This window comes from Acomys minous (assembly GCF_964271855.1).
Source record: "Acomys minous genome assembly, chromosome: 12".
Classification (NCBI taxonomy): Eukaryota; Metazoa; Chordata; class Mammalia; order Rodentia; family Muridae; genus Acomys; species Acomys minous.
In genome coordinates, this window is record NC_140493.1 from 107,217,087 (window position 1) to 107,233,073 (window position 15,987).

Genomic DNA, 15,987 nt, shown 5'->3' on the forward strand with positions numbered 1-15,987 from the left:
TGACCTTAAGCTTCAGCCAGCGTTTCCCACAGACGTTTTTATAGCAGAATTACAGCTATAAAAATTAAAATTCCACTGGGCGGTGAGTTCGAGGCCAGCCTGGTCTACAAAAGTGAGTCCAGGGCAGCCAGGACTGTTACACAGAGAAACCCTGTCTCGAAAAACAAAAACAACAAAATAAGCGAACCCTCCTCTCTGCCACCCTCAAACAGCGTCCTACTGGGGCAGGCCCAGGAGCTTCCTTCCCGCCGAGCTGCATCCAACAGGGAGCCAGGAGCTGATGGAGTGGGTATTCAGGAAACAGTCCCCAAATTCCTGCTTAGTCACACAGCCAAACCCTCAGTGCTGGCTGGCTCCGCGGCTGCACATGAACATAACTGAATCTTTTAGTAAAAGGGCCCGCAGAACAGTGGATGCGATTCACATTTCTCCGCATGGTGAGAAAGGACACGTCAGGGGCTCTCGGTCGGGCTGAGGCCTTCATTCCCAGCTTCTGAGGGTTTGAAACCCTCAACCACACACCGGCCCAATCACACGGACTGGCGCCATGGGGAGAGATGTGTGTAGTTTCCTAGGATGGAACTCTTAGAGGACAGAAACCCATAAACGGCGAGAAAATGAGGAAGCACCAACAGGAGCCTGAGAAATGGTCGGGGATGGAAAACAAACAGTAAACTAAGCGCTAACAGGCAGATCCAAAGTGATGTGACACTCTGCTGGGAACGCATCCGGCTCCCAGCGGGGAAGGCGAGCCATCTGCTTCTCAGGAAGAGACAGGGCTCAGTCCTGGAGTAGAGGGAGCCGGGCCAGTAATGAGAGAGTAGATACTGAGGTACTGACAATCAAGGGCCGGATGGCTCTGACCAGCACTCACTCTGGAAACAGCGGGGTATTGGGGATGGGGGATGGGGGCGTGGCCGGGGGCGTGGCTGTGTACGCAGGCACTTTGGTCTAGCAAGGAATTACAGGATGTCAGTCCAGAAGGAAACTGAGAAGCAGCACACGCTGTGTGGTTTCTGGTGGGATCTGCAGATTCTGACAGATGGGGCTCACAAAGCTTTCCTTAGCTCCCAGGGATGTAGAGAGGGATGCTGGAGGTCAAGGTTTGCCAGGTAAGAGCACTGGTAGAAGCCCCTGCTGTGGGTTTACGTCTTGGGAGATGAGGGGGTGTGTGGGGGAGGGGGAGGGGGATGACATAGCTGAGGCAGATTAAGCAGAAAGGGGCAAAGCCAAGGCTTGGTTCTACTGCTCTCCAGTTGGACCAAGGTGCCTCGGGACTCCCAGTGCCCCTAACCTCCGGCTTGCGTTTCTTTCATTTTGTTTTTTGTTTTTGTTTTTGTTTTTTTCGTATGAGTGTTTGTTTGCCTGTATGTCTATGCACCACGTGTGTGCTCGGCGCTCACAGTGGTGGATGAGGGTTTTGGGATCACCTGGGACTGGAGTTACAGGTGGTTGCAAGCGGCCTAATGTGGGTGCTAGAAATGTAATCTGGGTCCTCAGGTTCAGATGGGCCTCTCTGTTTCTCCCCTACCATGTCCAACATGTGATGACCATGACCCAGACAGAAGCAGCCAGCCACAATGGGCCTCTTGCAGCCTAGCAATAGGGACAACGAGGTTTTTGAAGACTATCTCTAATATATCTGAATTTCTTGTTTCTAGCAATACACTGACTGATGAACTGAGAAAACATCTGTGCTTAACTAAACTAGTACCTAGCAAAACCACAAGGTTGCTTGACTATAAGTTTGCATTTCTTTTTTGTTTGTTTGTCTGTTTTGTTTGTTTTGAGACAGGGTTTTTCTTATAGCCTTGGCTGTCCTGGATTGGCTTTGTAGACCAGGCTGGCCTAGAACTCACAGAGATCTGCCTACCTCTGCCTCCTGAGTGCTGGGTTTAAAGGCATGTGCCACCATGCCTGGCTTTTTTTTTTTCTTTCTTTTTTTCTTTTGGTTTTTCAAAACAGCCACCACATCTAGCTTTAGTTTGCATTTCTTAATTATTCTAAACAGATTGTGGTAGTAACTTTCAAAAGGACTTAAACTTCCCATCTTCATGTTACATTTTTAAGAATTACACAGGCACAGCCGGGCGGTGGTGGCGCACGCCTTTAATCCCAGCACTTGGGAGGCAGAGGCAGGCGGATCGATGTGAGTTCAAGGCCAGCCTGGTCTACAAAGTGAGTCCAGGACAGCCAAGGCTACACAGAGAAACCCTGTCTCGAAAAACCAAAAAAAAAAAAAAAAAAAAAGAATTACACAGGTACAAAACCTTAAAAAAGAGTTGATACATAGTATGCTGTAACCAAAATATAACCTTAATTTTGTATTAATGTACAAAAGACTAATGCAACCAACTATAACCTTAGTTTTGTATTAATATACAAAGATCTATAAGAGTGGGTTCAATAACCTACCCTTTTTTCCTATTGTTCTTATATTATTTCTATAGTTCCCTCTTTTTCTTTTCTTTTCTTTCTTTTTTGTTTTGTTTGTTTTGGTTTTCGGTTTTTTGAGACAGGATCTCTCTGTGTAGCCTTGGCTGTCCTGGACTCGCTTTGTAGACCAGGCTGGCCTCGAACTCACAGAGATCCGCCTGCCTCTGCCTCCCGAGTGCTGGGATTGAAGGTGTGCACCACCATGCCAGGCCCTCTTTTTCTTTTCAGCCCTTCTCTCCCTACTTAAGGATAGAGAAAAGAGAGAGAGAGAGAGAGAGAGAGAGAGAGAGAGAGAGAGATCTAAGTCTAAGTCTAACCTCCTATATCTTCTTTTCTCCCTGACCAAGACCATTAACAACTTGCAAACCAAACCACCGAAATAACAATAAACTTCCACCACCCACCAAAAGACCAAACCACCCACCCCACCGTGGGAATGGGGCATCGTTCTCTTAAAATTGCTTCCTGCTGATTTGGAACATAGTTTCCTTTTGGGGCCCCCAGAAATTGGGTAAATGGTCAAGTAGCCAGGTGGTGGTGGTGCACGCCTTTAATCCCAGCACTTGGGAGGATCCCTGTGAGTTCGAGGCCAGCCTGGTCTACAATGTGAGTCTAGGACAGCCAAGGCTACACAGAGAAACCCTGTCTCGAAAGAAAAAAAAAAAAAGAAGAAAGAGAGAGAGAAAGAAGAAAGAAGAAAGAAAAAGAAAGCTAGCTAGCTATAGCATTTACTGTTCAGTCTCTATGTGCTGGCTTAAATGAAGTCCATACTGGACCATCTTAGCTAGCCATTTGAAGTTGTTAAAGATGCAGAATTTTGAGGCAACAGCTATTGAGTTAGTCTGTGGGGCTGGATCATCTGGGATACTTGTCTTCTCTTTGGGATCTGGTCCTTTTCCTTCAGATGTTTCACTTGTCCAGTGGTCTCCAGATTCAGTGGTCTCCAGATTACTTAGTTGGATGCTTTTGTTCTTCTGGAAAGATAAAAACTCCACTCCAACCCTAACTCTGGGGGTTTCCTTTTTTTTTTTTTTTTTTTTTTGTCATATCTTTCCTAAGGCTTTTTTTTTTTCAATAGAAAAAAGTATTATCTTTCAATTGAAAATTAGAAAAAAAAATTTTTTTTGAAAATTTGAAAGTAAATATAACTTTAGGTGTATTTATTTTTAGGTCACAAAGGACATTCACTTTGAGTCTCAGCTTGTCTTTTGCAAGAGTTTTTTAAGTTTAAAAAAAAAAGAGTTTTTTAAGTTTAAGCATTGTAATTCTTATGTGCCTGCCTCTACTTCCCAAGTGCTGGGATTAAAGGTGTGAACAACCACACCTGTACCTAAATTTTTCTCTGCTTGAAACTTGCTCAGAGATCTGTATGCTTCTATCTCCTGGGTATTGAGATGAACGGCAGAGGCCTTCCAAGCGCTGGCATTAAAGGTGTGAAACTGTCACGACCCTGTTCCTTGCAACACTAAAATTTAGAAAAACAACTGCTTTATAGAGATCCCCTGTCGTCTCCGATGGGATTAAAGGCATGGGCTACCATGGCTCTACTCAAACATTTTATTTTAGCTCCAACTTACTCCATACTTTTAGAGATTCATGAAACAAATTTGAACTGTAGTAACCCTTTGAAGTTGCTTAAAACATTTTAAATCTCTCCACTGCACTTTAAAGATGTATTTATTTTATTTATTGTATATGAGTGCTTTATCTGCAGAAGAGGGCACCAGATCTCATTATAGATGTGGTTGCTGGGAATTGAACTCAGGACCTCTGGAAGAGCAGGCAGCGCTCTTAACCACTGAGCCATCTCTCCAGCCCTCAACTGCATTTTTAATACCAAACAACAAAGATATCCTTTTTATTTAAGAAGAAAACTTTAGTCTTTATACATTAGTTTGAACTGAGTTATCAAGCTATCTGATGAACTGTTGCCTCCCCAACCCCCGCTCTCTCTTTTTGTTTTTCAAGACAGGGTTTCTCTATTTGGCCATGGCTGTCCCTCTCCGCAGCTGTTATTCCTTTCTTGTTAGCATTTAAAAAGTTTAAAGTTAACAAAACCCTGTGTGATCCTACCCTAAGACAGCCAAGTCTGTCCATGCCTCGAGGGCCAGACACTGGAAAACTAAGGCAAGACGACCCTACCAAATAGCACAGGAAGACATACTCACTCTGAGGTGAGCGTAGGGAGGAGCTGGGCCCAAGACCAGCATTCTCCTAGTCTCATCTACTTGGGAGGCTAAGGCAGAAGGATCAGGGATGAATTTGGGCCATCTTTAGATATGCAATGAGGTCAAAGCCATTCTGAGTACCCTAAGTAACCAGCGGAGGAGATACCTCAGCCCACCACGCTTGCCCAGAACACACAAGGTCACAGTTTCACACCTGAACACCAACCATGCTCTAATGGAATCCTGATTTGATACATGCTGAGGAGTGCAGTAGTTAAATTGTGTATTTTTGTAATTAAACCATTGTTTCCATAAGAGCAGAACATATGTACAGTCAAAACACTGCACTTCACAACACACAACAGCCTCCAATGGGGCAGAGGCATGTGAGGCAATGTTTGTGGTTCAACTCTATGCCTCGAGCAAACTGCACGTGGTAGGTGTGCACTAAAGTTGCTAATGCAAGCACCTTGAATACATTCTGCGTTTGATTTTGGATTAATTTTTGGTCAGTGGGAGTCCAGAAACTTTTCAAGACCCAGAATATGAGGAGTATGGGGTCCAGTGTACACCAGGCCCTAGGTCTGATGCCCAGGACCGCAAAGAAAAGGAACTCCATTACTCTCACACAAAATTTCCACAAAGAACTTTTAGCAGACACTGTAATTAGTAGAAGATGCTGCCATGCTTCCTTTGAACCCCCACGATGAGCAAAGGCCGCCTTCCGCTCCCTGCTTCTGCTCAACAAGAGGATTCGGGCTAGTGTTTTGAAGCCGAATAATGGTCGAAAACTTTTTAGAGGCTTATTCCTGTGGGGTTCAGAAGGACAGGAAATAAGACTCAGAAGAAGCCACTAAGTCAGGACAATGGCGGTTCTCTCCAGCTTCCGCGTGCCTGATTTTTCCTTCTAAGGGTTGGAAATAATGTGAAACCGACAGACAGGTTTTCCCACAAGATCACGCTTGGGCCTGTGCTGGGGATGTAACTCAGGGCTACAGCATTTGCCTCGCATGTGTAAGGCCCTGGGTTTGATCACCAGCGTGGAGGAGGAGGAGGAGGGGAAGGGGGAGGAGGAGGAGAAAAGGGGATGCTGGAGAGATGACTCAGTGATTGGGAACACTTGCTGCTCTCGCAAAAGACCTGGGTTCAGTTCCCAACACTTATACAATGACTCTCAATCCTCTGTTAACTCAAGTTCCTGGGGGATCTGACTCCCTCTTCTGGCCTCCTCAAGAACTGCATGCATATGATGCACATACACACATGCAGAAAGAACACTCATACATAAAATAAAAACAAATAAATCTTTGAAGAAGAGAGGAGGAGAATAAATACCAGAGTGAGGCTTGGATTCTATGTTAGCCCAAGAAGAGGCCTTGTCCTTCTGAGTCACAAGAATTGCATTTCAGGGCCGGGCGTGGTGGCGCACGCCTTTAATCCCAGCACTTGGGAAGCAGAGGCAAGGGGATCTCAGTAAATTCGAGGCCAGCCTGGTCTACAGAGAGAGTACAGAGAGAGTTCCAGGCCTGTTACACAGACAAACCCTGTCTCTAAAAACCAAAAAGAAAAAAAGAATTGCACTTCAGAGAAAAAAAACAAGCTCCTGGGACCCTCTGGCAGCCCACTGGCTATTTTTCCTCTTTGGTCAGCAATATGAGTGGATATTACATCAACTGCAAGTGCCAGAGAGATGGAGACGGAGGGGCTGAAAATTCATACGCAGGAGCAGAATGCATCAGCACCGTGGCCTGTCCCCTGGCACACCTGTGCCCCGATGATGTCACAGGCAGGGTGCAAGGGCTAGCTGCAGCTGGATTATGACATCAGCACAATGTGGGTCATCCTCAAGGACAGGGCATCTGGGTACAAAGACCATGAAACAGCAGCTTCAGGGAAAGGTGAGAAGGCAGCGGTCACCAGCCACCAGGTAGGACACAAGGGGACAGAAGGGAGACACTCCCAGAAGCTGGTGAGCGAGGCTCGGGTAGTTCCTGGTAGTGGAGTGTCCATCCGGCTTTTCCTTTTTGCCTCAGGGTAGCAAAGTATCTGGCTCTTGCTAACATGAGGAAGATCTCACGTGAGTTGACGCTTCTGCCTTTCCCTCCTAAGTGCCAAGGAGGCGGCCCCTCCCCGTGTCGTCCTGTCCTTTCTGCCTCTTACCATCTTACCCAGAACTGGGGCTGGGGCCAGGAAATATGATTCTCAGTGCCCACCCCATGGGGCGTTGGCTGATGCCACAGCCACACACACCCCCGGCAGCCCATGGCCAAACAGCTGCTTCCAAGGGAATGGTATAAAAAAGAAACACGCCCATGGTAAAAAAACAAAGATGCTTGGTAGAAGGTGCCGTGCCCCGGGCCCCTGCCATGCCTGGGTTTTTCTCTGTCTTCTCAGGGTCATCCCAGGACCAACTCCCCTCCCAGCTCTCCTCCCAAGCCTCCAGAGCCCAAATCCAGCTCCTGATGAACAGCAACAGCAGTCAACACATGTTGGAAGAACAAATCCTCTGTCCCATTTGCCTGGAGGTGTTCTGCAACCCAGTCACCACAGCCTGTGGCCATAACTTCTGCATGACTTGCCTTCAGGACTTCTGGGACCACCAGGGTGCCACTGGGGAGACTTACTACTGCCCCCAGTGCAGAGAGACCTTTCCCACCAGACCCCGCCTCTGCAAGAATGTCATCCTTGGGGAGATGGTGACTTGCTTCATGCAGGCCAAGGGCCAGACCAAGGGGCCCTTGAGGCACCTGGCTGGCCCCACAGACGTGCCCTGCGACTTCTGTTCCCCACAGAAGCTGAAAGCGATCAAGTCGTGCCTGCAATGCATGGCTTCCTTATGCGAGAAGCACCTGCGCACCCACTTTGAAGACCAGGTGTTCCAGGACCACCAGCTGTTGGAGCCTGTGTGGGACCTCAAGAACCGCCTGTGCCGCAAGCACCGCAAGCTTCGGCAGCTGTACTGCCGCACAGAGGGCAGCAGCGTGTGCGGAACCTGCCTGCTTGAGGAGCACAAAAACCATGACACCATCTCCCTGGAGGATGAACGGGCCCGCAAGGAGGTGAGGAGGGCTGAGGAAAGGGATGGATGCTCAGGGCTCTCGGAGTTGATCGGTCGCATTTCCTTGAAAGAAAGCAATAGGGATCGTGACACGTCGAAGTATTTAAATGCGGGCTTTTGCTGGGCGGTGGTGGTGCACGCCTTTAATCCCAGCACTCGGGAGGCAGAGGCAGGAGGATCGCTGTGAGTTCGAGGCCAGCCTGGTCTGCAGAATGAGTCCAGAACTGCCAAGGCTACACAGAGAAACCCTGTCTCGGGGGAAAAACAACAACAATAAATAAATAAATTAATTAATTAATTAAAAATGCAGGTTTTTGGGTTAGGAGGTCCCAAGAAAGGGGGCCAGGGAAGTTGCCATGCAGGGGGAGGACAAAAATCAGGGGAAGAGAAAGAAAGTGAGCAGCGCACAGGGGGATGGGGGTGGGGCAAGGGGCGGGGAGGAGAGGGAGAACCAAAGTGTCTGAATTATTTAGTGAAGCCCGGCCACTGGGCTGCAAAGGTCGGGGTAGAGGACTGGGTATGCCGGCCAGGCCCTGCAGCAGGTAGGGACAGAGGGATGCTGGGAGAACCTCGACAGCAGGTCCGCCTGGGTTCAAAAGGCTCTTGTCCCAGCTGATTGTCCCAGGCCTGAAGTCCAACAGAAAGAAACGCAGCTCAAACCAGGTACTTTAGAGGTGAAAGGAGAACCCGTTACAAAAGACAGGCGGGGCCAGGAAGACGGATGAGGGGTCGGGGAAGGTGCTTGCTACCCTGATATCTAAGCTCCATCCTCAGGACCCTCAAGACCTAAGTGGAAGGAGAGCGGGGTGGGGTGGTGCACGCCTTCAATTCCAGCATCTAGGAATCAGAGACAGTTGGTTGTGAGTTCAAGGCCAGCCTGGTCTATATAGTGAATTTCAGACTAGCCAGAGCTACAAAGAGAGACTATGTCTAGAGAGAGAGAGAGAGAGAGAGAGAGAGAGAGAGAGAGAGAGGAGAGAACCAGCTCCACCAAGTGTTTATAGACATCCATGTGTGAGCTTTGGCATGCACACCCCCCCCATGATGATAATTTTTGAAGTTGAGCAGCTGCTAACATGATGGGTTATGCCACGGCATGGGAAGGCATTGGCAGGGCAAATTAATTAGGAAGCCTACGGAACTGCATGCCAGAAGGGTGAAGAGACCTGGGTTCAGTCCCCAACACCCAGATGCTGGCTCACGCTCTAGTTCCAGGGGATCCAGTATTCTTCTCTGACTGCCACAGCCCCCAGGCACACAGGGAGTGCACTGTTCTTGCAGAGGACCTAGGGTCAGTTTCTAGCACCACAACCTTCTATAATTCCAGTCCCAGGAGATCTGATACCAGGCAAGCATATGGTACATCTACATACATACATGCATACAAAACACTATACAAATAATTTAAAATATGCATAATACACATACATACATACATATATAAACACACATTGGTTTTTCTTTAAAAAAAAAAAAACAAGATTTACTATACATACAGTATTTTGTCTGCATGCACACCTGCGTGCCAGAAGAGGGCACCAGATCTCACTATAGATGGTTGTGAGCCACCATGTGGTTGCTGGGAATTGAACTCAGGACCTCTGGAAGAGCAGCCAGTGCTCTCAACCTCTGAGCCATCTCTCCCGTTCCCTACACATTGGTTTTTCAAAACAAGGTTTATTTGTGTAATCCTGGCTATCCTGTAGACCAGGCTGGCCTTGAACTCAGAGATTCACCTGCCTTTGTCTCCCGTATTAATATTAAAGGTGTGCACCACCACTGCCTGGCTATTTTTTCTTCCAAAAAGAAAATACAGCAGCAGGTGATTGAGGAAAACATCTAATGTCCTCTGGCTTCAACATATACATGCATTCACATACATATGTATACATACAAACACATATATGTACACACACACAAATTACAGCTTAAGTTGGTTAACTTCCTCTCTTCTTCTACTCCTGCCACCCACCCAGGCAGGGTCTCCAGTAGCCTTGAACTCTCTCTGAGGATGACCTTGAACTTCTGGTCTGCACCTCCTCAGTACCTGGCTGTTCATTCTACTTCCAAATTTTAATGAGCTTCTTAAATATTTTGTGTAGCCCTGGCTGTCCTGAAATTCACTCTGTAGACCAGGCTGGCCTGGAACTCAAAGAGATCGGCCTGTCTCTGCCTTTGCCCCTGCCCCTGCCCCTGCCCCTGCCGCTGCCCCTGCCCCTGCCCCTGCCCCTGCCCCTGCCTCTGCCCCTGCCCCCTGGCCCTTTTAGTTAGCCTACCCATCTGGTGCAGTCAATAGCCCTGTTATCTAACATAACCAACCATCATCAGTCTGGTAAGACAAAGAGTTCATGTCAGGAAAAAAAAAATCGTATCATTAAACAGATGGTTTAGTTTGTTGCACTGTGAGACTTTTTTTGTTTTTGTTTTTCGAGACAGGGTTTCTCTGTGTTAGCCAATGGCTGTCCTGGACTCACTTTGTAGACCACACTGGCCTTGAACTCACAGAGATCCGCCTGCCTCTGCCTCCAGAGCGCTGGGATTAAAGGCCTGCACCACCATGTCTGGCCGCTGTGAGACTCTATTTTTTTTTTTAAAGATTTATTTATTTATTATGTATACAGTGCTCTGCCTGCATGTACACCTGTAGGCCAGAAGAGGGCACCAGATCTCATTATAGGTGGTTGTGAGCCACCATGTGGTTTCTGGGAATTGAACTCAGGACCTTTGGAAGAGCAGTCAGTACTCTTAACCTCTGAGCCATCTTTCCAGCCCCCTGCTGTGAGATTCTTAACAGAAGGAAACACTGCCTGGATTTACAGCTGGTCAGCACCATTTCCTATACAGGAACTCATCAAAGCACCATTCTCCCTGTACGCCGATAATATAAGTCCCGGAGCTGGGCAGCATTGCCCTGGGGGACCTAGGTAGCTGCATGCATGCTCTGCCCTGTGTGGCCTCAACACCTCCTACCTAGTTCAAACCACTGATCCCTGCCCACCTCCTTTCTGTGTCCTGCAGCTGACTCCTAAGAATGAAGCCAGCCAGGCAGTGGTGGTGCACACCTTTAATGCCAGCACTTGGGAAGCAAAGGCAAGTGAGAGTCTGGGCTACCGAGAGAAATTCTGTCTCGAAACTGCGCCCGCCCCATACACACACATGCACACACACACAGCCCTCAAACCAAAAACAGAGGCCTAAGTGATGGGACATCTGCCCTTTTATTCTGGTCCTAGGTTCACTAAAGCCTACGAGTACAAAGGGTACATTTCTTCTAGAATTGACAGTCAGGTTTCCCCAAGGCCCACTCTCTGAATCAGGGCGCTCACTCGCTTCCGCCTGACCAACCACCACCCCTTACAGGTGGAAGTTCGGAAGATTCAGGCCAATGTGGAGAACCAGATGCTCATTATTGCCTCAGACAGCCAGAACCACCAGGGACGAGTGAGCTTTCTCTCGGTAAGGCGGGCTAGCAGCTACCCCAGGCCCAGGCTGTCCCAGCGTCTTCCACGGGGCTCATGGGGTCTCCCAGAAGCTACAAGGGATTGTGGGGAGGGAAAGCAGTGCACAAATGAACAGAAAAGGATGGATGCTTGAGGTGGCTTTGGACCGGATTAGTGGGGTATGGGAGTGGGCTTGAGGGACGCTTCCCACATATCCGCCCCAGAAACTGATTCAGACAATGCGAAACGAGGTGAACACCTGCTTCTCAGAGATCCTCCATGAGATTAAACAGCTGCAGATAAAGCTCTTGGAATTCGTGGAGAAAGAGGAGGCTGCTGCCCTGGGAAAGCTGAGCAACTCTATCCAGCAAAGCCACAAATGGCTCCTCAAGTTGGAGGGGGACAGTGTCTGGCTCCACAGTCTGCTCACCAACCGGAGTGATGAGCAGTTCCTACAGGCAAGACCCCGTCGTCGTCGTCCCCCCACCCCAGGCCCCTCCCCCCAGGCCCTGGGCCTCTACTTGACACACAGCAGGGAGAGGTGTACCAGGCCTGGGACAAAGTGATGCGGACCTGCGTCATCTTGCCTACTCTCTGACTGGGAACAGCATCCTGAGCTCCCCCCACCACCCTCTGCTCTTGCCTGTACTGCCGGCAAGAGGCCAGCTGTCCTGCTCTCGAGTCTCAGGAAAAGATGAGGAAGTGCCCTGGGAATCTGAGTGTGTAGTGTAATCTCCCCCTATCCCCCCACCCCCACCCCCACCCCAAACCACAGGCAGGAGTGAGGTCAAGCCAGTCTATGTGTAGAAATCCATAGTCCTCTTCATCCATGGTCCCGGGGATACTTCAAGGTGGGGGTTGGAAGTGAAGGTAGTAAGGTCTAGGAAGTGCTATGACCAGAAAGTGGCAGGGACCAGCCCCTCTGATTGGGACCTTCCTTAAACTGCCCTCACGCCCCTAAACAGAGTTCAAAGACCGTTGCTTAGCCTGTCCCTCTCTGGACAGCAGGATAAACTTAGCAATGATCGTTATGGGCAATTAGCAGCTCAACTGAGATCCTCCAGGTGTTTTCTACAGCAGCCAGACCACAGCCCTAACCTAAGCTGTCCAGACAACCAGGCGAAGGATGCTCACATTTGAAAACGGGACTCTCCCACACCTGGCAATGGAGGCACCCCCGGCAGGTACCTGAGCCCTGACTACCAGGATACTAGCTGCCCTCTCTGTACACAGGAGTTTCCCAGACTGAAGCACCTCCCTACCTGCTCGGAACCGTTGATGGGCGCCGACTGTGAGGAGACGCAGAGCTTCCTTCAGTTGCCGGAGACCTTGGCCCAGCTCCGCACCAGGCTACTGGACATAGGCCTCAGCTTTGTCAACAAGCTACTCCTGAAAGGTCAGTCTCTGAGAGGTCTTGGGTCCTGTAGCTTTGCGAGTGGCACCTTCCTACCTCCAGCGGTTGTGGAGCCCGGCCTGGCTGCGTGCAACCCTTCCCAGGTCCCACGAGGCCCTGGAACTGGCCAAGCCTCTCTCTGGGAAGATGCTGGGCTCAGCAAAGCTTTGTCCGTCTCCCCCAGGCATCAGGATGAACTCCTATGAGGTGCTGCCCCCAGCTGTGGACCAGAAGACACTACTTCAGTGTGAGTTTTCAAACCAGAGGCCACCCTGGGAGAAGGGAGGAGGTTGCTGTCTTGACTGCCTGCCTCACCTGCCTTTGGGGCTCCAGAGCACTTTCTGTTCCCAGCCCCTCCAGAAAAGTCCAACATGGCACGGGGATGTAATTCCTCCAGGCTGTGTGCTGCAGCTCTGCCAGAGTTAGACAGTTTTTTCCCGTTGGTTTGTTTTTTTGGAGACAGGGTCTCTCCGTGTAGGCTTAGCTGTCCTGGACTCATTTTGTAGACCAGGCTGGCCTTGAACTCACAGAGCTCTGTCTGCCTCTGTTTCCCCGGGTGCTGGGATTACAGGTGAGCGTGGTGAGTTGGGCTGTTTGAAGGAGTCAAACTGACTGTGACCTGGCACCATGAAAGGTCAAGGCACAAGTTCAAGGTCAGCCTGGACTAACCCGGGCTCAACAAAAATTAAGTAAATGAAAGCAAACCAGTAGTTAGAGAGGGTGCTGCCTCTAGGAACCTGGGTGGGAAGCAGCCTCTGAGGTCTTTGCAAACAGCAGCTCTTAGGCCAGGCCCCTGCTCTAGGAGCAATGACCCTGGCTCCTTTGTGCCTCCATTCCCAACCCCCAGACTATTGCAATCTGAACTTCGACCCTGCCACAGCCAGCGACGAGCTGTTCCTGTTCAAGGAAACACACTCGGTGTTGAACTTGGGCATCCTCCTGGAGCCTTCGCCCACCAACAAGCCTTTACCGGCTTTCAATCAGTGGCCCCAGGTGCTGTGCTGCCCAGGCCTGGCTGAAGGCTGTCACTACTGGGAGGCCGAGGTGTCCAACTCATGGATGTGCCTGGGAGTCACTTACCGCCACAACCCTCCGCTGGCCGGTCGCTCGCGTCGCAACATTGTCTACCTTCTGGGCCGCAACTCCTACTCCTGGTGTCTGGAGTGGGATTCCCTCAAGTTCTCCGTGTGGCACAACAACACGCAGACGGTGCTGCACGGCTCCTATCACCACACGCTCGGTGTATCGCTGGACTTCGGCGCCGGCTGCCTATCCTTCTACGGCGTGGCAGGCGGCACGAGCCTCCTGTATCGGTTCTTCACCTCCTTCCGGGAACCTCTGTACCCAGCGGTCATGGTTAGCAGCGGAGCCTCCCTCACACTCAAGCAGTACCCCGAGGCATAAGGCAGCGCCCGCCGGCCCAGGCTGCCTGCCAATAAAGTTAGACTCTACGTACTGACCGGGCAGAAGTGCAGACAGAGTGGCTCCCTGCGTGGTCCCCTGTGCCCGGAATGAAGTGGGTGGCCCACCCGCTCCCCAGCCTCCGTTTGTGGCACCTGCCTGGAAATTCTAGATACTGACTTTCTCCATGACATCGGAAGGGCTCTGAACCAGACTGGAGGGCTCCTGGGGATGGCAATAGCCCGTGTCCTTCAGAGGGCAGAAATCCTGCTTTAAATATTCACTGCCCCTTCCCCACCCTATTGGCAACCCTAGGCCTTGCTTCTCAGGCCCATCCTTGTCGCTTCCCAGTGCCTTCAAAGGCTGTGAAGCTTCAGACTGGGCAAGGCTTGAGCCAAGGGACCTTTCTCTCCAGGTAGCCATACTGTGAGGTAGCACAGGACAGAGATGGGAGGGTTGACAGAGGTCTAGCTTATTGTGGGGACTGGAAGGTTAGGACCCCGGAGCCCAGCTCTATCTTAAGATCAAGACCAGTAGGCTGAGGACCTAGGTCCAGGTTGGTGGTGGTGACGACAACAGTTTTACCCTACTCACTAGAGCAAAGTGGCTCCGTCAGTCAGCGTTTTGCAGCACAGAAGGCTGTGGATAAGGAGTGGGTAGTTTACACCTCCCATCCTCAAAGTTATGGTTTGTGCGTGGTTCCCTCCCTGCCGAGTGGGCTGGGACGTGTGTGCAGCGAGCAGCTTCGTCCACCGCCAGGCCCAGGCCCCTGTTAGGCGACCCTGCCTGTTGGATTGAAGCCCCGCCCACCCCCCACCCCCACCCCACCCCCCACCTGCCACAGCCCCCAGCCCCCCAGCCCCTCCCCACCTGCCAAGGGTTCCTGTCCAGGGGGAAAGTACTCAGAGTTTCCAGACTCAGCCAGCCACAGGTTCCTGTGGGTTTACACCAAGGCCTTAGCCGAGTTAATGATCTACGAGCTGATTAAGGTCATAAGAGAGAAAGCCCCTAGGGCAAGGCAGTTGGCGGCCAGACTAGGTGGTACCCCACCGCGAGGGCACTTGGATATTCAACCCCTGCCCTGCCTGTTCCTGGAGAAACTAGTAAGCCTGTTTTCTCCTTTCGTTCTCTAGAGTCTTCCGTATATTTCAGCTACTGTTCCTGTAGGGGCCAAGGCTGCGAACCCGCGTCCCTCCTTTTTTTTTTTTTTTGAGGAGAGAGCCTTTCTTTATTCCTGATGCGTAGATCATGCCCCGCCCCCTACCCCACCCCCACCCCCACCCCCTGGCACCTGACTCATTCTTCCTGGGTCAGGAGAAGAGTCACCTGGGGCATAGTGGATTCAATCATTCAGGAGGCTGAGGCAGGAGGATTGCTGCAAGTTCTAGACAAGTCAGGCTACATAATGAGACCCGCCCCCCACCCCCCACCCAAAAATAAATAAATAAATAAATAAATAATAAAAGACTGGGAAGGAGCCAGGCCTGATAGCACGCACCTGTAATCCTGGCACTCTCGATGATGACAACTTTGAGGTCATCCTCAATGGCATGGCAAGCTAAGGGAACAAAAAGAAATGAAACAAGTGTGACAGGGACCAGAGGAGGGCAGAGTGTCCTTTACAGCTGTGCTGAGGGCAGGAATACCTAAGGAGGAATATGTGCAGCCCAGGTAGACAGTGGGGTGACAAAGTCGTCCCTTCCCCTCTAGGGAGCTGACCAACCTTGCTTTGCCAACCCTCCTGGCTCCCCTGGACACATAGCTATGGGATGATGTGTGCAAGCCACGGTGTCCTGGGACACACATCCAAAGACAGGAGGGTGTTACTACTTTCTTAAACGTTTGCTCTTTATTTGGGGGTTCCTTATTTGGGGATTCCTTAGCACTTCACATGGTATCCCTGGAGGGGGGTTCCCAGATCAGTACAACAAAATATTAGAGTCCCTTTGGCTATAGCTCAACACACAATTCACAGGAGAAAGTGTCCCAGAGGTTAAGAAATAATATTGGAGGAAATGGACCTTGTAATTCCTTTGCTCTGATTGGTGCACATCATGCGGGTCCCCGGCTGAGGATGTCACTCAGAGTAAC

The 15,987-nt window shown here is 50.4% G+C and overlaps 1 protein-coding gene across 1 annotated transcript; it reads left to right on the forward strand.

Moving 5' to 3' along the window:
* The first annotated feature begins 997 nt into the window (after positions 1 to 997).
* On the forward strand, positions 998 to 14,731 carry LOC311579872 (E3 ubiquitin-protein ligase TRIM65-like). The gene is made up of 9 exons (XM_084750820.1): positions 998 to 1,112; positions 6,254 to 6,531; positions 6,638 to 6,681; positions 6,999 to 7,663; positions 11,023 to 11,118; positions 11,327 to 11,560; positions 12,336 to 12,498; positions 12,680 to 12,742; positions 13,343 to 14,731. The coding sequence occupies exons 2-9, from the start codon at positions 6,422 to 6,424 to the stop codon at positions 13,897 to 13,899; spliced, it is 1,932 nt and encodes a 643-aa protein (XP_084606946.1). The 5' UTR covers positions 998 to 1,112; positions 6,254 to 6,421; the 3' UTR covers positions 13,900 to 14,731.
* Positions 14,732 to 15,987: the final 1,256 nt, after the last annotated feature.

Bases quoted from the DNA above. Each gene is read 5' to 3' on its own strand.
- LOC311579872 (XM_084750820.1), top strand. From the start codon at position 6,422: ATGACATCAGCACAATGTGGGTCATCCTCAAGGACAGGGCATCTGGGT. The intron at 6,682-6,998 runs GTGAGTTGACGC...CTGTCTTCTCAG, and splicing joins TAACATGAGGAAGATCTCAC to GGTCATCCCAGGACCAACTC. The intron at 12,499-12,679 runs GTCAGTCTCTGA...CGTCTCCCCCAG, and splicing joins CAACAAGCTACTCCTGAAAG to GCATCAGGATGAACTCCTAT.